We start from the raw sequence: 22,326 nt of genomic DNA, 5'->3' as shown, positions 1-22,326 counted from the left end.
TTTCAATTTTCCTTATATATTCTCAGTGATTTTCAAAAAGGGGAACTTTTCTGAATCTTTATTTAGCAAATAGTTTTTGAATGCCTGTTATGTATCAGGCACTGTGTAAGGCACTGGGGATGCTACCTTAAATAAAACTGACCCAAGAAACCCCTCTGCCCGCACAGAGCTTACATTTTTATGTTCCAGAGACCCAATCTGCCAGAGTTCCAGGCCTGATTCCAATTTTGAGGAAAGTGCTAACTAAGACTAAGGAGTAATGTGGTTATTTTATGAGCATTGACACAAGGACTTCAGGCCACAAATATCTTCTTGAAAGCCCTTTTCCTGTTTGGAAAAAAAGACATTTGTGTTTGATAAAGTAAAGGAAGGCCACAAAATGAATTGTCCTCTCATGGGCTATCTTTCAGAACGGCCGGTTTGTGGGCGATGCTGACCTTGAGAGACAGAAATTTTCAGATTTGAAACTCAACGGACCCCAGGTAATTCTTTTAGCTCAAGGTTTGGGTTGTTTCATTCATATCGTTTTACTTCCTCAGCCTGTAAGAGCATATTGGTAACTCATAAAGTGTCTGGCACATTGTAAATACCCATGAATTAGTTTCTTTCATTTAGGAAAGTAAAAAGGTGGAGCTACAAAGTATATATGTAGCTTTGTTTTGAAATGAATATTAATAGACTATTGATCTTTATCATTGCCTCCCTTCCCTCTCATGTGACCCCAGTACTACATTCCTATTTTAGGGAAGGTATGATTCTACTTTGCAAAAAATCCTACCTAGAATCTGACTGTTCTTAGTAAGCCCTCAGCAATATCTGAAGAGTCCTATAAAGCCAGCAAAAGATTGGTCTTAGAGGAATTTTCTGGTTTATCTTAAAAGTTCTTTTTTTTATTGAGGGGGGCATGGTGATGCATGCGTCGAGGACCTAAGAACTCAGTGAGATCCTGCCTCTAAATAAATTTTTTTAAAAAGGGGAATGTGGCTCAGTGGTTAAGCACCTCTGGGTTTAATCCCTGGTACCCCCCCCCCAAAAAAAAAAAAAAAAAAAGAAAAACCCTTTATTTATCAGTTTAGCCTGTTTTGAAGGGTCACTCAGATGTATATATATAGCCCATTAACAGTTCATATTCATTTAGATGACCATAGATAACCAGAACTTCTGCCTCTGTCACTTGGTGCCAGTATGGCTGGCTATCAACATGTTTAACTTGGTTTATATTAGTTAAATGACTAGAATGGGAAAATTATATTTACTTCTTTTGTACAAGTTTGAAAGGTAACAGTCACCTCCCTCTAAAAATCTTGACATCTCTAAAGATGCATGAATAGTCCTTGTCTCCAGGAACCCTTCAACTTCTTACTAGGTTGTATTGTTAATAACACATGGATTAATAGTATTTTCTTTCTTTTCCTCTCTTCCATATAGGACCACAGTCATCTCCTATATAGCACCATCCCCAGGATGCAAGAGCCAGGGCAGATTGTGGAGACTTACACAGAGGAGGACCCTGAAGGAGCTATGTCTGTTGTCTCTGTGGAGACCTCAGATGATGGGACTACCAGGCGTACAGAGACCACAGTAAGCTGAGATTTGCATAAGGTCTCAGATGATAGAAGAGGTCTTTCTGTAGTCTGTATTAGGGGAGAGATTAAGCACTTAATTAGGGTGAAGGAAGGATCACTAATCTGTACTGATGACATAAAGAAAGTGATCTCTTCACACGGAAAAGTGATATGGGAAAATCTGATGGATTGGGAAGAGAGAGGGTGTATCAAGGTCTGTGGGAGCTTCACCTAAAGGTAGTAATTGCCAGGGCAGTTTTCTTGCTTGGATATCTATAGGATGGGATGGAAGGTAGATGGTAAGGCATTTCTAGTAAAGTGACCTAGAGATTTGGGTTTGCCTTTTTTCTTGGAGTGGTCTGGAAGTAAGCTTGTCTCACTCACTTCCTTCAGTAGTGTTTTTTTTCCCCCCTCTTTCCATAATTGAAGGTCAAGAAAGTAGTGAAGACAGTGACAACACGGACAGTACAGCCAGTCCCTATGGGACCTGATGGGCTGCCTGTGGATGCCTCATCAGTTTCAAACAACTATATCCAGACTTTGGGTCGTGATTTCCGCAAGAATGGCAATGGGGGACCTGGTCCTTATGTGGGCCAAGCAGGCACCGCTACCCTTCCTAGGAACTTCCACTACCCTCCTGATGGATATAGCCGCCACTATGAAGATGGTTATCCAGGTGGCAGTGACAACTATGGCAGTCTATCCCGGGTGACCCGCATTGAGGAACGATATAGGCCCAGCATGGAAGGCTACAGGGCACCTAGTAGACAGGATGTCTATGGGCCGCAGCCCCAGGTTCGGGTAGGAGGGAGCAGCGTGGATCTGCACCGCTTTCACCCAGAGCCTTATGGGCTAGAAGATGACCAGCGAAGTATGGGCTATGATGACCTGGATTATGGTATGATGTCTGATTATGGCACTGCCCGTCGGACTGGGACACCCTCTGACCCTCGCCGCCGCCTCAGGTAGGCAAAAGTAGAAGGAAACGGTCTTTCCAAGACAGGGGAAAGAACTGACTTTTCTTTCTACTTTTAGGATCAAAGACACTTGTGACTCCATCCCTTCTGCCTTTTTTTTCTTTTTCTCTTAGAAGGCTACCCTGTTTTCCCCCTATCTGACTTAGTATCAACTTGCTGTTTTATCATAAAAGTCATATGTTTTAATTATAGGAAATGACTTGTGATAATTATTGATATATGTCCTAAATAATGAAATCTGCTTCTTTGGCCATAATTTCTGTGGTTTCTGGTTAAAGTCTGACCTCCCTTTGGTGTTGTGGAATCACAAAGGAGCCTGATGTCATGGAATACTCAACTCACTTGTTCCTGGGAGTTTCTCCTTTTTTTTTTTTTTCCAGTACTGGGGATTGAGCCCAGGACCTGGCTTATGTTATGCAAGTGAGATCCACTTAGCTTCATTCCCAGACCTATTTATTTATTTTTGAGACAGGGTGTCTTTTTCAAGTTGCCCTGTCTGGCCTCAAACTTATCATCCTCCTGCTTTAGCCTCCCAAATAGCCTGAGGTGACAACTGTGTACCACTGCACCTGCCTTGGTTTGGTGTTAAGAAGAGAGTTGAATTTTAGGCTTTCAGAACCAGAAGAGATAATGAAGGATGTATTTAAGAACCCTTCCCATGGTGGTTCTGATTCCAATGTTAAAAATAAACTTTGACCTCTCAAAAGCCTGACACTTTGTGCTTAGGGTCTTAAATTTGGTTATAAAGGAAATGAAGGTGACATTCTTGAGGGAGAGATACATTAATAACACTCTGAAAGGTCACTAAGCATCTGCCTACTCTGACTTTACTTGTCCATGGGGATTCTTGGTGATGTGAAGTGAAATAATTGATCCCTTGTTGCCTTGAGAATGCTTTAGAGTGGGATTGGCAGACCTTTGCAGAGGACCAAATTTAGGCTTTGTGTGTTCTATGTTATCTTTGTTAGATGGTCTTTGTTTTTAAAAACAACCCTCTAAAAATATAAAAAGTATTTAGTTCTAGGGCAGAATAAAAACAGGTTTGACTCCTTGGCTGCAAATCCTGCTTTAGAATAAATTAGGGTTTGTGTTTTTCAGACAAGGAGATAAGAAGGAAAATGGTTTTCTTGATGGTGAGGATGCCCTGGCAGCTGTTACTGAATTTCTGTGATGGGTCATGACCTTCTAAAGCCAAATGCCTTGGTGCTTACTTTCTTCATGTATAGGTAGCATTGGTTAATAGTGAACTGAACTGGACTGGAGACAGGGTAGAGGCCCCATTATCTAAGCCTGAATCACTTACCTTTCAGGTGTCTTCGTTAGCTAATCCAACTCCCATGTGACTCACCTTTTTTTCCTGAAGGGGCACCAGACCTTAACTGGTGTAACCTAGAGCAGCGGTAGATAACAGCAGTCTACCCAGGGTGTTGGCTGTAATGAAAGTCTGCTTTTCTGACTTCCTCATTAGTAAAGAGTGATTGGACCCAGGTGGGTGTGGGTGGCTAGGCCATTTTGTGCTGTCTTTGTGGCAGTTGACATAGAGAAGGTTTGGGGCCTGGTTCTTGGGTTTGTTCCAGGGTGGCATTGGACTTGGAAACTTGCTTGACTAGCAAGATCATTTGCTGCTTCCTGTTCCGGGCTTAGGAGAGTAATACAAGGTCAAACTTGAACAGTGAGGCAGTGATTAGTGTAAAAAGCACTGAACTTGAAAAACCTTGGTTCTAGTTGTGTCTCTGCCACTAGCAGTGTAACTTCAAGCAAGTCATTTGATCTTTCTGGACACAGCTTTATCTGTAAAGTGAAAGAGAATCTTGATCCTCTGCCTATAAAAGAAGGAAATATAAGATTTCTTTGAGTGACTGAAATTTGGATATGGTAATTGTTTTTATAATTGGGTGTCTTAAAATAACAAGAAAATTGAAAGGTGCTTAACACAGAGCCTGAAAACCCCAGAATAGCACACCATCCATTCATAAAGAACCACTGTTAACATTTTGGTGCATAGCCTTTGAGTTCTTTTTCCTATATATGTAAACATACCCTATTCCCCCCACCCTTACCCCGGACTAGAAAGAAATCTTTCTTCACTATTTAGTAGCCTTCTCTTAAAACTTAACTATATGACCTGTATTTTGTTTCAATGATATTTTGAAATAGCCCTGGTAATTCTTTTACTAAATACTTTGTGCCTCTGAATCACTGTTGAGTGGTTGATGTTGATACCTGAGTTAGGTCTTCAGCTCAAGCTAACCTTGAGTGTTTGGTGGCAGTGGGAGTGGTTTTGTGGAGCAAACAAAGGTCTTATTTGGAGAGTTCACACACAATAGGTTCTCCTCTTCTGTGGGAGTTGCAGAATGAGATGAGCTCAGAGATAATGGGTCTCTTCCTGGTGGTTATGAATAAATAATAGTGTGGCAGACTCACCCTCTAGTGGTTGCTGGTAGTACTGAAATAGGAAGAATTATCTCCCGCTGACTTCTCTTTTCTGTAATTGATTTGTCTCTGTTCCCTGTGGCTGGGCATCCCAAATGCAGTGTTGGTCAGTAGATTTTGACCAAATTGGAGGTATTTAGAAATTGGAGAATGGAACTCATTTTAAACGTATTTGTTGAGAGTTGGACATGATAGCACAGGCCTGTTATCCCAGTGACTTGGGAGGCTGAGGCAGAAGGATGGCAAAGTTCAAGGTCAACCTCAGCAACTTAGCAAGACCCTGTCTCAAAAAAAAAAAAAAAAAAAAAAAGGACAGGGGATATAGCTCAGTGATAAAGTGCACAAGGTTCAACCCCTGGTAATGAAACAGAACAAAACAAAAAAACATGTTCGTCAAGTAGCAGGTCTGATCTTGATATGAACTGTGAAAATTTGTGTTTTAGACATACACCTCCTCAGTACCAAAGACAGGTAGGTATTCATTCTATGATATAGCAAGAAGTTCTTTTCTTTTTTGTTTTCTATCAGCCCCTCCCTCTTTTATAATTTCCAAAATAGGGTAAGGAGAACCTTAAATATGAAGTATGTTTAAGGGTCTTATTCTGTCAGCTGTTTCCTGTGTGTAAATGCCTCATTTCCTGTTTAGCTAAGGGCTTGTTAGAACTGTTCTCAGGCTTTGTTTGTGACATTGAGTCATTTAGTTCGGTTAGCTCTGCTAAGGATTTATTTTAATCTCTATCTGAAGAAATTAATAACTTTCAGGTATCATTCAAATACATGGTAAGTTAGTAGAATCTGGTTCTTTTTTTGTGATTAACTTCTCTGATTATTACTTTCTGAGCCAGCAAACTTGATGAAAAAAGGGAAGGTCTAATTTAATTGAAAGTGCCTTCAAAATTGTTAAAATTGATCAGCATATTATTAATGCAAAGGAGATATGTGATCTGTGTATCAGTGCTGGGGTTAATCCTGCCTTGATGATGAGGGGTTATAGGAATGTCCAGTAAGCTAGACTTAACTAATTGATGTATTCCTCTTTTCTTGATTTTTCAAAAAATCTGCAGGAGTTATGAAGACATGATTGGTGAGGAGGTGCCAACAGATCAGTACTATTGGGCTCCTTTGGCCCAGCATGAGCGGGGAAGTTTAGCAAGCTTGGATAGCCTTCGAAAGGGAGGCCCTCCTCCTCCCAATTGGAGACAGCCTGAGCTGCCAGAGGTGATCGCCATGCTGGGATTCCGCTTGGATGCTGTCAAGTCCAATGCAGCTGCTTACTTGCAACACTTATGCTATCGCAATGACAAGGTGAAGACTGATGTGCGGAAGCTCAAGGGCATCCCCGTGCTGGTGGGCTTATTAGACCACCCCAAAAAGGAAGTGCACCTTGGAGCATGTGGAGCTCTCAAGAATATCTCCTTTGGACGGGACCAAGATAACAAGATTGCCATAAAAAATTGTGATGGTGTTCCTGCCCTTGTGCGATTGCTCCGAAAGGCTCGTGATATGGATCTTACTGAAGTCATTACTGGTATGTTCTAGGCCCCAGCAAATGCTAGATGTGGGTGACTCTTACCCCTAGAGAAGTTGAAAACTAGAGGGGTTTCTAGTTCTTTAACTTTTGATTATAGATTGTGAATGTTAACCTTTGGGTCAAATAGATTTGTTTGTACCATGTAAGATTTTTGAAATTTTAAAGAATTGGTTGCTAATGTTTAAAATTCAGTAGATATCACTTAGAATTCTAGATTCTTGCTTCTGTTAAATATGTGGAAGAACTGGTAATGATGGATCTGTTCCTCACTGGCAGTATTTGGTCTGAGCTGATTGGGGGCATTTGTTCTTCAGTTCACAGTCATCTCCTGACACATACTATTAACTCTAATCAACTACAGTCATAAAGGAAGTTGTCTCCCAAACATGGAAGCTGAATGTCAGTTGCCATTTACCCCCAGTTGTGTCTTGACTCACATGCCAGGCCCATCTAGACATTTGAGCTTGTGATCCTTGCTTTTATTTAAAACAGTGGTTTTTCAGATTTTACGTTGTGATCTGATGGTGTGATTTGAACACAGTTTTGCTGGTCACAATCACCATTCCAAGCAAAAGAAAGAAATGATGCTGAGTGTGGTGATACAAGTCTGTAATACCCCAGTGACTCAGGAGGCTGAGGCAGAAGGATTGCAAGTTCAAGACTAGCCTCAGCAACTTAGTGAGGCCCTAAGCAACTACTGAGACCTTGTCTCAAAATAAAAGATAAAAGGGCTGGTGATGTTGCTTAGTGGTTGAGCCCCCTGGGTTCAATCCTTCATATCAAGAAAAAAAAAAAAAAAAAAGAAAAAAGAAAAATCGTACAGGCCAGTGGTTCTCAATTGAAGGAAATCCCTCCCTCCTCCACCCTGAGGACATTTGCAGTGTTGGAGACATTTTTGCTTGTAACTTAGGTGGGGGTAGAGAGTATTGGCATCCAGTAAGTAAAGGCCAGGAGTGGTAAACATCCAGCAATGAATAGGACAGCTTTCTACAACAAAGAATTATGTGACCCCAAATGAAAGTAGAACTGAGGCAGAGAAATCAGTATAGATGGATTGGTGAGCATTAGTTATAGGAATTATTATTTTTATGAAATTTTATTTCATGACCTGTATGTTTGTACATTATAAAATTATTCCTTACCATGGATTATACACAAAAGTTTGAATATCAATACAAGTTATTGGGCTGGAGAGATAGCTCAGCTGGTAGAGTGCTTGCCTCGCAAGTACAAGGCCCTGAGTTCGATCCCCAGTACCACAAAAAAACAAAAACAAAACAAAAAAAAAAAACAAGTTATTTGGTCATTGGGGAAGTCTGAGAAGTCACAGAATAAGGGATTCTCTTTGACGTTCTTCAAATATACTGTCTTGGGTGTTGGAGAGCTGTCTGATGAATTATCTCTTCCAGGAACCCTGTGGAATCTCTCATCCCACGACTCAATCAAAATGGAGATTGTGGACCATGCACTGCATGCCTTGACAGATGAAGTGATCATTCCTCATTCCGGTTGGGAGAGGGAACCTAATGAAGATTGTAAGCCACGCCATATTGAGTGGGAATCAGTGCTCACCAACACAGCTGGCTGCCTTAGGTAAAAAAAATTTTTTTTTTGGTACTAGTGTTTGAACCCTGAGTGCTCTACCATTTAGCTACATTCCCAGTCTATTTTATTTTATTTTATTTATTTATTTTTTAAATTTATTTTTATTGTAAAGAAATGGGATACATGTTGTTTGTTTGTACATGGAGTAACAGCATACCATTTGCATATTCATACATTTACATAGGGTAATGATGTTTGATTCATTCTGTTATTTTTTTCCTTCCCCTCCACCCCTCCCAACTCTCTTTTCCCTCTATATAGTCCCTCCTTCCTCCATTCTTGCCCCCCTCCCACCCTTCATTATGTGTCATCATCCGCTTATCAGTGAGATCATTCGTCTTTTGGATTTTTGAGATTGGCTTATCTCACTTAACATGATATTCTCCAGTTTCATCCATTTGCCTGCAAATGCCATAATTTTATTATTCTTTATAGCTGAGTAATATTCCATTGTATATATATATATATCAGTTTCTTTATCAATTCATCAATTGAAGGGCATCTAGGTTGGTTCCACAGTCTGGCTATTGTGAATTGAGCAGCTATGAACATTGTTGTGGCTGTATCTCTGTAGTATGCTGATTTTAAGTCCTTTAGGTATAGGCCAAGGAGTGGGATAGCTGGGTCAAATGGTAGGTCCATTCCAAGTTTTCTAAGGAATCTCCACACTGCTTCCCAGAGTGGCTGCACTAATTTGCAACCCCACCAGCAATGTATGAGTGTACCTTTTTCCCCACATCCTCTGCAACATCTATTGTTGCTTGTATTCTTGATAATCGCCATTCTAATTGGGGTGAGATGGAATCTTAGTGTAGTTTGATTTGCATTTCTCTTATTACTAAAGATGGTGAACATTTTTTCATATGTTTGTTGATTGCTTGTAGATCTTCATCTGTGAAGTATCTGTTCATATCCTTAGCCCATTTGTTGATTGGGTTATTTGTATTCTTCGTGTAGAGTTTTTTGAATTCTTTATATATTCTGGAAATTAGTGCTCTATCTGAAGTTTGAGTGGCAAAGATATTCTCCCACTCTGTAGGCTCTCTCTTCGCATTGCTGATAGTTTCCTTTGCTGACAGAAAACTATTTAGTTTGAATCTATCCCAGTTATTGATTCTTGCTTTTATTTCTTGTGCTGTGGGAGTCCTGTTAAGGAAGTCTGACCCAGTCTATTTTATTTTATTTTTTTAATTTTGAGACAAGGTCTCACTAAGTTGCTAAGGCTGGCTTCGACATTGGAATCGTTCTGCCGTAGCCTCCCAAATCACTGGGATTACAAGTGTGCATCACTTTGCCCAGCCATCCCCACCCCTTTTAATATTTTATTTCGAGGCAGGGTCTTGCTGAATTGCTGAGGATGGTCTCGAGTTTGTGATCCTTGTGCCTTGGTCTCCTGGGTAGCTGGAATTACAGATGCACACCACCTGCCTGGCAAAAGTTAAAATTCTTTCACCTGTTATTCAGCCTCTACTGTCTCTTTATTGTATACTGCTACTCCAGCCAGTTTACCTTTATTGCTACTCACTTATGTTCCACACATACCTGTTGGTTTGCTTGTTGTCCCTCACACATATCTCTTTTATGCATCTTTGACTTTGCTCATCTAATTTGGTAAACACTTATTCAGAACCTCCAACGTGTAAGGTAATCATCTCGTTCTGGGTTTTGTGTGTCTGTGTCTCTGCCCTCAGTTTTCTATAATTCAGATCAAATACTCTGCCCTGTCATGTATTTGTACTTCCATTCAAGAAGTATCTATTCAATTTTGAATTACTGTTGTTGGTATGCATTATTAACCCATGCCCCACTTGGTGATAAAGGTTCAGAAAGCAGAGACTGTCAATGAATTTTCTGTTAACTGCTATGCCTTGCTAATAATAGATATTCACTACTTCTTATAGTGAGTAAAAAGGGTATTGAGGAAGCTTGTAGATGTGGGATATTCAATGGGGGATTTCTGAATTTGAGTCATTTTAAGCATTTTCTGGTTTCCCTTCAGGAATGTAAGCTCAGAGAGGAGTGAAGCTCGCCGGAAACTTCGAGAATGTGATGGCTTAGTTGATGCCCTCATTTTCATCGTTCAGGCTGAGATTGGGCAGAAGGATTCAGACAGCAAGGTAAATTAATTCCATTCACTGCATCTTGTAGTGTAAACCTACCCACTTATGCTTTCAGTTATATAAAATGCCTATCCCAGTCCTTTCTCCCTCAAGTGGGTGTTCAACTTAGGACAGTTCTTTTTAGAATTTCCTTCACATGTGTGTGAAAGCTGCCTAGTGATCTTCTAAGATTGTTCATTTTCCAAGTAGGAGACAGTGACCCAGTTTTGGGGTCCGCCAAAGCCATTAAATTCAAGGAATTTGAGAAGCCTGGAATACTGAGAAATGATGGATTATATTGTATTTTTGAGGGTTGATATTTTAATACCTAAATCATAGAAACTTAAACTTGCCGGAAAGTCGCCATAGGTATTCACTTCTCTCGTCAAACCTTTTCTTTTATGTCCCTAAGCTTGTGGAGAACTGTGTGTGCCTCCTTCGGAACTTATCCTATCAAGTTCACCGGGAGATCCCGCAGGCAGAGCGCTATCAAGAGGCACCTCCCAGTGTTGCCAACAATTCTGGGCCACATGCTGCCAGTTGCTTTGGGGCCAAGAAGGGCAAAGGTAAGTCTTAGTTCCTCATTCCTTGCTCTTTAATGTGGGATGGGGAAAGGAAGGAACACTTAGCTTTAGGTACAAAATATTTGCAAAGAGTATGGGAATCTGCGTGGTCAAGACTATCTTGTTGCTCTGCTGCTGCTTTCCCTGCCCTGTGTGCTTTGATCATGGTGGATGTGGTGGTGGAGGTGGAGGTGGTGGAGGTGGTGGAGGTGGTGGAGGTGATGAAGGTGGTGGTGTCGTCGGTGGTGTTGGTGATGGTGGTATTGGTATTGCTGTGAATGACTGGGGCATTGAGAACTCAACTAATCTGGGCCTTCTTTCCCATTCCTCCTTTGTGTTTCCTGTGTTTTTTTCTTTTCTTTTCTGTGCTTTCTTGCTTAATTTGACCATGTTCTTGTTGACATCTTTCTCCTGCATTTTCTTCCTTTATTTCTCTCCTCTGCTTTACACACCTTGGGTGACACATTGGAAGATGAATGGTTCTCCAGAGGTGAGTGCAATCGTTTAAGGAGCTTACCAACTTCTAATTTGCATGTTTGGTTTTAGCTTCCCTAGTATTTCCTTGCCTAACCCTTCCCTGTGGATGCATGTAGGAAAATTGAGTTGAGGAAAGCCATTGAAACAAATTAGCTCTTCTGAGCATGTGGATCATGGCATGCTGTTTCTGGGCAGTAGTACCTCTTATCAGGACTCAGGTCAATAGTGACAAGAGTGGTTATCCTTGTTTTATCTATCTGCTGCCTGTTTTCTGTCCATGTTTCTTCATAGCCCCCTGCTGGGACAAGTTGGGTGGGCTTCCCTTCTTTTGCATCTCTGATCCAAAGATTCTAACTGAAGAATGAAAAATGTGCCAGGTGAAATCTTTCCTTTCTCACATTCGTTAACCCCTATTCTCTCCCTGCCCCACACCCTTTTCTTATTTCTACAGGGAAAAAACCCACAGAGGATCCAGCAAATGATACAGTGGACTTCCCTAAAAGAACAAGTCCTGCTCGAGGTAGGTTATTTTTTTTTGCTTCTCAGACACCAAAGATCTCATTGACATAGCCCACAGATGGGATATTTGTTAACCTAATAGTAGACTTTATGCAACATTTGTATTGTTCTCTCTTCTCTGACTTGGGACTTTGAACTGATGGTGAAAATATTGATAAAATATATTGTATTCTAGCGGTAATTTACAAAGGCCTGCTTGTTAAGATAGTGTTTCAGGTTACTTGAGGATGGGATAAGGTTCTGATGGTAGACTATAGCAGAAAATGAACTACCCTAAGTGGCCACTACAGTTTTGGGAACTTAAACCTTACTCTTAGAAGAATTCTGTTTATCACAGTTTGTCTTTGGACTCTTTGTATTGATGAATATACCGCTCTCTCAAATTTTAAATGTTGTTTATTCTATGATAGTTCCTTTCATTTAGTCATAGTAAAGGTGGGAAGAATCACTGGGTAAAATTAGAAATAATTCATTTGAGATGAGAAAATTTTTTTTTTTTTTTTTTTTTTTTTTTTTTGGTGGTGCTGGGGATTGAACCCAGGGCCCTGTGCTTGCAAGGAAAGCACTTTACCAACTGAGCCATCTCCCCAGTCCATAGATGAGAAATCTTTAACCTTGATTGCTGTCATTGAACTAAATGAAACTTCTGAGAGCTTCTTGTAGAACCAAGGCCAGAGTAAGTTGTAGGGAAAAAAGTCAAGGAGTAAGGAGAGAAAGGAGTTGACCATGATGAACTGATATCTCTTTTGCTTCTTACTATGACTAATTATTCTTAGAAAACAACAGGCTGGAGGGGCTGGGGTTGTGGCTCAGTGGTAGAGTGCTTGCTTGGCATGTGTGAGGTTTGATACACGGCACCACATATAAATAAATAAAAGATCCACTTACAACTAAAAAAATAAAAAAAGAATCAAATCTCTGAGTTGACTATTGAGTGGGTAAGGGAATTCAGGGAGCATTATGATAAATCCATCTACCTGGAGTACTAAGGCTGAACTCCTGCCTTTGTAGGTGTTGATTGTATCCTCTGCCTTTTTTCTCTTTCTTGTGTAGGCTATGAGCTCTTATTTCAGCCAGAGGTGGTTCGGATATACATCTCACTCCTCAAGGAGAGTAAGACTCCTGCTATCCTAGAAGCTTCTGCTGGAGCTATCCAGAACTTGTGTGCTGGGCGCTGGACAGTGAGTATCTTTTAGAAAATGGATTTGGAGATGGAAAAATTTAGATAGCTAGTCTGTTGTCATTTGTAATCTGTTGTTATTTTCCATGTGCTACCCAGTATGGTCGATATATCCGCTCTGCTCTGCGTCAAGAGAAGGCTCTCTCTGCCATAGCTGATCTCCTGACCAATGAACACGAGCGGGTGGTGAAAGCTGCATCTGGAGCATTAAGAAATCTGGCTGTGGATGCCCGCAACAAAGAGTTAATCGGTAAGGAGTTGAACACCAGTGTAACGTCAGCATCTAGCACAGCGCCTGCAGGTGCTGGTAATGTATTTATGGAAATCACCAAAGGGAAGGATTCTAGCCCTCTATAGTTTATGAATCTGCTGGTTGGCGAGGGGACATGGCCTAATGGTTCTTAGAAAGATAAGAAGTGATGGCTCTTCAGAAATAGACTATTAATAGCTGTTATTTATTGAGCACCTCCATTGTTACTATGCATTATTAAATACTTCTCTGTTTTCATTTAATTCCCATCACTTTCCAGAGATCTGTTTTTTCAATAGGATAAGGAAACTGAGGGTCTAGAAGTTAAGTAATTTGCCCAGAGTTAATGTAGCTAGTTAGTGTAGAACCTATGGTGTTGATCTTTTAAATTCATGATGACTCCATTCTGTTAAATTACTGCAGTATTGAACATTCTATTTTCATTAGAGAATCTGAAGGGACTGGGTAACATGTTTGGTGTACAGTATTCACATTGTTTTAATGTGAAGAAGGAGAGAAGGAAAGAAGGACAATGAGTTCTTGTTATATCATGTCCTTTGCCCTTTTGATATGATAATCCTGTAGGATAGTGAACCAGTACCTCCTCTTGATTTGATCAATATAAAGTATAGTGTAAGGAAGGCTCTTCATGGCCTAACTCTGCCTTTTCTCCCTGCTTTTGTTCCTTCTATTTTTCTGTTTTAGGTAAACATGCTATTCCTAACTTGGTAAAGAATCTGCCAGGAGGGCAACAGAGTTCCTCCTGGAATTTCTCCGAGGACACTGTGGTCTCTCTTTTGAACACCATCAATGAAGTTATTGCTGAGAACTTAGAGGCTGCCAAAAAGCTTCGAGAAACGCAGGGTATTGAGAAGCTAGTGTTGATCAACAAATCAGGGTGAGCGTACACTTAAAACTACAGCTGGAAGAATTTAAGTATGAAAGGGAGGTTGCTGGAAAGGAACTTTCCTCTTTTGATTTTTGTTTTTTTTCGCAGTACTAAGGATTGAACTCAGGGCCTTGCACATGCCAGGTAGACACTCTACCACTGAACTACATCTCTAGTCCTCTTGGTTTCTGAGATTATTTCCTTTTCCTTACATGTGAAATGTGAAGAGATATTGTTCTATTTTCTGTTTTAATATTGATCCATAAATTGATAGTAGACACTTATGTCAGACAATATTTTATTTCACTCTTTGGGACAGAATATAAATTTTGGTGAAAATTTAATTTCACCCACTTTTGCATTTTTATTTTTACACTGTTTCTAGAGAATATATGTTCTAAGCTTCTTCCCTATTCATACACTCAAATTTCATATGGTATTACTTTTCTCAAAAGGAATCGTTCAGAAAAAGAAGTGCGAGCAGCAGCACTTGTATTACAGACAATCTGGGGATATAAAGAATTGCGGAAGCCACTGGAAAAAGAAGGATGGAAGAAATCAGACTTTCAGGTGTAGTAACTCTCGAGACAAAAATAGTTGACGTCTTCCCCCCCCCCCGCCCTTGGTTCCAGGGTAGTACTTATATATTCTTTGGTTTCTTTTATTAAGTCTATTTTTGACCCAAGTCTCTCAGTTAGTAGACCTTATTTACTTTACTACTCAAGAATGATGCCTACAGCTCATCTGTTGCTGAAATAGCTCTGGTATCCCTCTGGGTCATAACATGCAATGAGTGAGTTCTGGTGATGAAGGGTGATGGTAGCCTTGGCGACTTCTCTGCGTATCTCCCCTGGCCCTTTGAGCAAGTTTACCGTTTTCTGAGACTGTGTTTCCTTCTGATAGTATGAGTGTTTGGAACTTTTGTAATTTCCTGTTCAGGAACACAAATAGAAGCCTATTGTTTCACTATGTAGGGTATTTATTCAGTCCTTAAGAGTTGGAAGTAGGAATGTAGAGGATTAAATTCTTTGAGGACAAAATGTTGGTTAGGGGCTGGGGCCAGTGGGTATGGGGATGGAAATCTGGGGAAGGAAACCCTTGCTTAATAACAGCCTCTGAAGAGGTGCAGGGTGGGACAAATTGCTTGGGGGTGGGGCCAGGCTGGAGAATGAAAAGACTTTCTATTCTATGACACGGCATTTTGTTCTCCTCCAGGTGAATCTAAACAATGCTTCTAGAAGCCAGAGCAGTCATTCATATGATGATAGCACTCTTCCTCTCATTGACCGGAATCAAAAATCAGGTATAGTAGTACCCAGGGGGCACACCCCTCTTATTTTAGCCAGTTCTGTTATTCTTTAATGGGCTTATTAACTAAGAAATAGGATATGTATTTATTTCTGAATGAGTTAGTCTTTGGGGGAAGGGGAATAATGCTTTGCTCCAGAATTGTAACTAAATGCAGATAGATCTGAGCTTTAGAAATCAAAACATGCAATTTGCCTGGGTGTAATTCTTCTATTTTTGTTTGTGAACATAAAGTCACTGGAAAGTGAATCCTAGGTGCTTGTTTATTTTATTCCCTTTTAAATTTCTCTATAATATCACTTAATACGTATTTACTGTCAAAAAGTTAGAAAATACAGAAGACCAGAAAAATAATGGAAAATCAGTTATTTCTACTACCCAGAGATTACCACTATTATTTTGGGTTATAACTTTTTAAAACCTTTTTGCTATATGAACAAACACATTCTTCCTAAGAGATAAATCATATATTTTGTTTTATAATTTTTTTTTTTACTTAAAATACATTTTCTGACCCTTATTATCTTAATGATAATAAAGCAGAAGGATTACAAGTTCAAGACCAGCCTCAGCAACTTAGTGAGACTCTAAGCAACTACTGAGACCTTGTCTCAAAATAAAAGATAAACCACTCATGAGTGGTTCTTGAAGTGTGCTCTGACAGTTTGGAGGCTATTGAATGTCTGCCTTGATGGCATAGAAGCAGTGGTGCATATTGTTGGTGACTTACGGCAGTGATATCACACTGAATGGGTTGTAGACCTCATTACTGCATACTTACATTTTTAAAAAAGAACCATCTGAATGATATAAATAAGAATGTCAATAATCCGTGCTTTCATTATGCCCCTTAGATTTTTAGGGTCGTGATATTGAAATTCTAATCTATCTCTTGACTTTGTAGTAAACCATAGCTGCGTGGCATTAGTCATATATTGTCGTTTATGGCTTTTCAAGTAAAGAATCAAGGGAAAGATGGATTAGTGGCACATGTTTGGGATCCCAGCTACTTGGGAGGCTAAGGCAGGAGAATTCCAAGTTCCAGAACAGCTTTGGCAACTTAGACCTTGCCTTAAATTAAAAAAAAAATTTAAAAAGGGCTGAAATGTAGCTCAGTGTGGAGACCCCTGGGTTCAAAACCCCAGTATTGGGGGCAGAGGTGGGGGGGATCAAGGAGGGGGATCAAGAGGGGAAATACAAGATGTCCTTGTGATTTCCTATTTGAATATACATAATGTCTTCTATGAAAGTCATTATTGAATGAAAGTTCAAGGTAAAAGAGGAAGGAAAGGTTGAGGGGAAAGGCCTTTTTCATATAAGAATGTACTTAGTGGAGCTGTAAAAACTAATGGTGTTTCTACCCTTGAGTACACATTTTTTAAATATTTTGTGCTCATGAAATAGTGTATACTCAAAGCATTTCTGCTACATATAAAAGAATGAGGCAAAGCGGTTGTGCTATTGTTGGAGTTGCTAGTTGGAGTAGGCACTTTTTTGTGGAACATCATTTTACTTGAAATGACTGGCCAACAAATTATAATTAGACACAGGTATTTGGCACACATTTCTTTAAAATGGAATGCAGTGAACTTGTCACTTAACTGACAGTATTTGGTGCATGGACTTTTAAGTGAAAATTATAATTTTGAAAAACATGTATCAACCTCTGTGAGCCTTATAATTTTCCAATACTTACAAGACTTTTCTAATAAAATCTTCAGTGATATGATATGAAGGAGTCTGTCTATCCAGAACCACTCTGTCTATCCAAACATAGATAAGATAGATATAGGTATATAGATAGTATTAATTTTGGAACATCTGTGAAGCTCTCTGAACTAGTATTTTGCAAGGAACTGGTACCATGACATTTCAGAATCATATATGGGTAATTGATACATTTTAAGTGCAAGAGAGGCCAATAATTTTAGTTTAATAGAATATAAAGGGATTGTTAGTTTGGTTTCATATTCCACATTAAGAAACTACTACTTACTGAGTGTTCATATACTATCAAAGAAAAATATTCACAGTTACTTAAAAAACCTTTTAAAGTTTTCCTTCTTTCCTTACTTCTTATCTATGTGAGTCTAGATTTTCTTTAGTAAACCTGAATTAGAGTAATGTATCATAACAGATTTTTTTTTTTTTTTTTTTTTGTTACTGGGGATCGAACCCAGGGCCTTGTGCTTGCAAGGCAAGCACTCTACCGACTGATCATAACAGATTGAATGTAGAAAAAGATATGAGAATCCAGTTCCCTTTTATTAAACCAAACCTTAAAGAGATATAATAAAAGTAAAGCAATGTTTTTTTTTTTTTTAATTAAATATACTTGTAGGTGGGGGTGGTGATGCATACCTGTAATCCCAGCTACTGGGGAGGCTGAAGCAGGAGGATCCCAAGTTCAAGGACAGTTTAGGTTACTTAGTGACACCAGCTTAAATAAAAAAGGACTAGAGGCACAGCTCAGTGGCAGAGCATTTGCCTAGTATGTGTTAGTCCCTGGGTTCAATCCCCAGTACTGGGAGAAAAAAAGAAAGTAACATGTAATAACTTCATTTTTTAAAAATGAGATAGTCTTTTTTTAAATTCTCAGTATGGTAAATATTCATACATATAACCTACACCAATGGAAATTTTTTGAATCCTTATAATGTTTTAGGGACTTAATTTTTTAAGACTGCGAAAGAGGCCTTGAGACCAAGTAATTTAAAAAACTGTTGGCTTAGATGAATTGTGTCTTACACTTAAAGTCTGTAGGAAAGGAAGAGGGATAGACCAGAGTAATTTATGATAATGTAGATTTTGAAGAGTTGGTTTTTGACCTGGATAACTTTCTAACTCCATGTAGATAAGAAACCTGATCGGGAAGAAATTCAAATGAGCAATATGGGATCAAACACAAAATCACTAGGTAGGTGGTTAATTCCTGCCTAAGGTTGTGGAGTAATATTTTACTGGGATGAGGAAAGATGTTCAGCTTTGTAGTGTTTTCTAACACCCTCACCACTTACCATCCCACAAAAGCATTGACTGATTATTTCTGTTTCCATTTGGAAGGATGTGAGGAAATTTAGTAAAACTTTATCCATCTGCTTTTCCCACATTCCACTTAGAAGTTTTCAGAAAATCTTCATACGGTTCCCCTGTTACTACAGAATCAAATTTGTATTCCTAAACTTAGTCTGATCCCAGTCTCTGGGGTTACTGGCTTCTCTCCATGTACTCTCTTCCAATCTATCTGGTCTACTTGCTGCTCTATCTTTTCACTCTTTTTCTTTTTTGCCCCTTATTTTGTTGATGTCATACCTTCTATATGATTGTCCTTCTCATTTGCTTTTCTAAATTCTCTTCATCCTCAAAGACTTAATTTAAGCTCTCTTCTCTTGTCTGTCAGGTTCTTTTTATTACAGTGTACTTCACTCTTTCTTCTCTGTACTTCTCAGTACTCTGTCCCGACAGATCTCTTTTTTTAAGCCTTATTATCATGTGTCATACTTCAGGTATTTCATATATATTATCTTCCCCATTATATTCAAGTTCTTAAGTTCAGGACTGTTAGACTTTAATGCCTTTCAGAATCATTTGGCACAGGAAATTTCCTAATAGGGCTGCCTAATTCACTTTCCTGTTTGATATATATTGCATTGTAGAGGGGAATGTCATGTTTCTGTGTACTTTTTTCACTAGATAACAACTATTCCACACTGAATGAGAGAGGGGACCACAACAGAACACTGGATCGATCTGGGGATCTGGGCGATATGGAGCCATTGAAGGGAACACCCTTGATGGTAAATCCTCTGTTTACTGTTGTCTGTCTAAGACTAATTCTGTTTTGAAGCCTGAGCATATCATGAAACAGAAAGAAAAATGAAAGTACAAAGAAAGACAGTATCCCTTTGGGTAGGAGTTTTCCAGGAGAAAGTAGAGATTTTGATTCATCTTGGGATTCCTTGGGCCATTATTCTGCTTTGGTTGAGTTGGGGGAAGAAAGTCTGTAAAGTTGGTGCTGATATGACTACTAATACTAACTGATCTGTTCTCACATGTCACCATTTCTGTACCTGCCTGTTATGAATGTTTTGTCCTTCTTTTACTATTATCTTGTTTGTTTGAATTTACAAACTTTGGAGTATTCCCTAGGTCTTGGCACACACTCATGAGTCTTATCTCTATTCTCATACTAACACATTGCATGTGTTCACAGCAGGACGAGGGGCAGGAATCTCTGGAGGAAGAGTTGGATGAGTTGGTTTTGGATGATAAGGGGGACCAAGTGTCTTACCCCACCATGGTATGTCCTCCAGTTACCCCCAAGATTGTCCTTGAGGAAGGAGGTTCCTGTGTGCCAGCAGTTTGCCAATCTTGCCGATCTGATCTGGCAGAGACTCTAGTCTCAGCTATGTGGTGCCTGGGGACGTCTGCTTTTGTGATTACTACCTCCTAAGAGCCTGGGACATACAACTGGTGATCTGATTCTCCATTATGTGCTGCTTTCCTTCCTCCAGATTTGCTCGACTGTCTTTTTTCAGGTCTTCTTATTTTCAACCCTGTTAACATCTTTTTCTTTTTTCCCCACAGCAGAAGATTTAGCACCACTATCTCCACTCCATCTGGCTTATAATATATGTACTTTTATTTTTTGGTGGTGAAATGGACTGACGATTTTTCCCTTTCTTCGCTGGACTATTGTGCCAACTGCCAGGCTGCCTCCTGCCCTTGTAGCCCAAAGCAGCTGCCTTCATTCCATCAACTCTCAACTTCTTCCAGTGAAATTTAATTGTCCCACTCCTGCCCCCTCATTCCCTCCCATTTCTCCCAAGAAACCCGACTCAGTTATTTGCATATCTCGAGAACTGCTGCAGATTAGTTCTTTTTGCCAGCTCTCCCTGGAACTCTTGGCCTTGTATGTAGGAAGGGAGAGAGTGGGAATCTTCACTGGAAGCCATGGGAAGAATTGGAAGTTAACATTTTGTATATGCAATGTCCAGCAATCTGCTATGATTCTTAATCAAGATTATTTTTCCTGGTGGGCAAGGGACTTTTTTATTTTCTCTTGGAGAATGGGAAGCACGAGCTCTTCTCTTATTCCAGTGGCTATTTATGAAGCAAAGAAGGCTGACAGCAGTGGTACATTCCACCCGGCAGGGGCCTTCGATTAAGTGAAGGCCTTCTAAAACTGGGATTGAGAACCCTTCTCTCCTCACCTCCGAGGCAGGGGCCATCAAGGACCTACTTGACTCCATCTCTTCTTTAAGCCTCATGCCAACCCTGGGCTGCTGCTGCCCCTTATGGAGGCTGTTCTTAACCTCCTCTCCTACCCTATGATAAGTCTGCTGACTTGTTCTGGCCATTTGCAAGAGGCTGTGTAAAGAGGAGAATGTCAAGGAAGACTTTCTGGTTGAGAAGGAGCAGAAAGATGTCTTTTGGAAAGAAGAAGAACCTCTAGGAGGAGCTAGAAGGAATGTACATGAAGTGGTTAGTCTGAAACTGGCAGGAAGCTTCAAATCTGGCTTCCCCCGACCCCAACCCCATTTCTCCTTTTCCTGCCCTATAGGCCTGTCCCCACTGCCTCCTACCTGGATTGGTTGGCCAACTGTAGGACTTGATGTACATAACTCCTGTTCCCTTTACCCTTATAAGGTGGGGATTGCCCCGGCTTTGCCTCTTCTTTGTGCCTTTGGCCTGGGGTGCATCTCTTCCCTCCCTTCCATGTGCCTTTCTTTGCCTCTGCAGTCTCATTTCTCATGATTTTGCAAGTTCTATTTTGTTGCTTTCTTACCCACTATTGGCCCTCAATAGCAGAAAGGAGAGGTGATCTAGAGAGCCTCAGATTCTGGGGATTGGTGTAGCCTCTGATTTCAGCCACAGCAAGTTTTTGCTTAACAGCATGTGATTGGGATTTTGTAAAAATCTCATCCTGATGAATCTCAAAGCAAGATTGGTAGGAGTGAGTGGTGTAACTCTTACTCCTTAGTTGCCCAGGATATATCATCATTTCTGAAGGGATTATAGTGAATACAAGGTTTCTCCCCAATTCTCCCTTCCCCGCAATATGCCCCTCTCACTTTTATTGTATATTAGCAGGTTGGGCTAAAGAAATCAGCTGCTACGTGGGTTGATGTTTTTTTTTTTTTTTTTAAGCCCTTTTCTTTATTTGCCTTCTACTTTCCTTAATCTAAAAACTCTGTTCAATGCAACTGGAATTCTTAATCCCTCTCTTCCCCTTCCCTTATATATTGAGGCTATGGGGTAGGAGAAAAGTGCACAACCCACCAACCCCTTTCCCTGTGCATTAAAGTTCCTTATTTACCTCTGTTCCTCCCATTTCTTCCCACTCTCTTCCACCTTTTCTGACAAAAAGGAGCCTTCTGCTCTCTCTGACCCTCAGAGCACACTGCACAGGGGATTTTCCCCATCCAGTCCTGGCTCCACTCTTGGTTTCTCTTGTCCTCCTCTGCTCTTCCTGGTGCTCTTTTTTCTCGGTGGAGTGTGGGTAATAGAATAGCCATGGGCTTTTGGGGACCTTTTAACTATATATTTTTTCTCTTTCATTTATAAAAACACTAAACATTGAATTCCAGACAACCAAAAATCCCACCTTCCCACCGAACACTACTAAGGGGCATATCTTCTGCTCCATACCTTTTTCTTTCTCTCTTGTTAATGCTTTTAAAAACAAATGAGTTTTTATATGAATAAAGTTTTTAAAGTGTGTATGTGGGAAGTGTGTGTCATTTCTTCACTTCGAACTGCATTTCTTCTTTCTTTTTCATCTTGGCTATTTTCTTACGTATCAGTGTTCTCTTTACAGAGCAACCAGAAGGAAGTTGTACCAGGATGGATTTATTTTGAGCTTAGTTCCAACTCTAACCAAGCAACATTGTTTTTAATTATATGTGAAACATTTTTCCCCCCTTTGAA

At 40.0% G+C, this 22,326-nt stretch overlaps 1 protein-coding gene across 12 annotated transcripts in view; it reads left to right on the top strand.

Moving 5' to 3' along the window:
* Positions 1 to 22,119, top strand: part of Ctnnd1 (catenin delta 1) — a 50,676-nt gene extending 28,557 nt beyond the window's left edge. For 5 of the 12 annotated variants that reach the window (XM_047516499.1, XM_047516500.1, XM_047516501.1 and 2 more), the window contains 18 exons: positions 411 to 482; positions 1,429 to 1,581; positions 1,995 to 2,530; positions 6,040 to 6,503; positions 7,916 to 8,099; positions 10,111 to 10,228; positions 10,623 to 10,776; positions 11,246 to 11,263; positions 11,702 to 11,770; positions 12,823 to 12,950; positions 13,049 to 13,199; positions 13,905 to 14,097; positions 14,544 to 14,658; positions 15,304 to 15,391; positions 18,251 to 18,313; positions 19,090 to 19,193; positions 19,610 to 19,696; positions 19,984 to 22,119. In XM_047516499.1, the coding sequence (XP_047372455.1) occupies positions 411 to 482; positions 1,429 to 1,581; positions 1,995 to 2,530; positions 6,040 to 6,503; positions 7,916 to 8,099; positions 10,111 to 10,228; positions 10,623 to 10,776; positions 11,246 to 11,263; positions 11,702 to 11,770; positions 12,823 to 12,950; positions 13,049 to 13,199; positions 13,905 to 14,097; positions 14,544 to 14,658; positions 15,304 to 15,391; positions 18,251 to 18,313; positions 19,090 to 19,193; positions 19,610 to 19,696; positions 19,984 to 19,995 (2,709 nt within the window). In that variant the 3' untranslated portion in view covers positions 19,996 to 22,119. The remainder of the gene's footprint in view (positions 1 to 410; positions 483 to 1,428; positions 1,582 to 1,994; positions 2,531 to 6,039; positions 6,504 to 7,915; positions 8,100 to 10,110; positions 10,229 to 10,622; positions 10,777 to 11,245; positions 11,264 to 11,701; positions 11,771 to 12,822; positions 12,951 to 13,048; positions 13,200 to 13,904; positions 14,098 to 14,543; positions 14,659 to 15,303; positions 15,392 to 18,250; positions 18,314 to 19,089; positions 19,194 to 19,609; positions 19,697 to 19,983) is intronic. The other 7 variants (XM_047516503.1, XM_047516502.1, XM_047516506.1 and 4 more) reach the window with 7 other exon arrangements.
* Positions 22,120 to 22,326: the final 207 nt, after the last annotated feature.

This window comes from Sciurus carolinensis, chromosome 11 (genome assembly GCF_902686445.1).
Source record: "Sciurus carolinensis chromosome 11, mSciCar1.2, whole genome shotgun sequence".
NCBI lineage: Eukaryota > Metazoa > Chordata > Mammalia > Rodentia > Sciuridae > Sciurus > Sciurus carolinensis.
The sequence above is the reverse complement of the archived record's forward strand: the minus strand, read 5'-3'. Positions and strand labels throughout refer to the sequence as shown.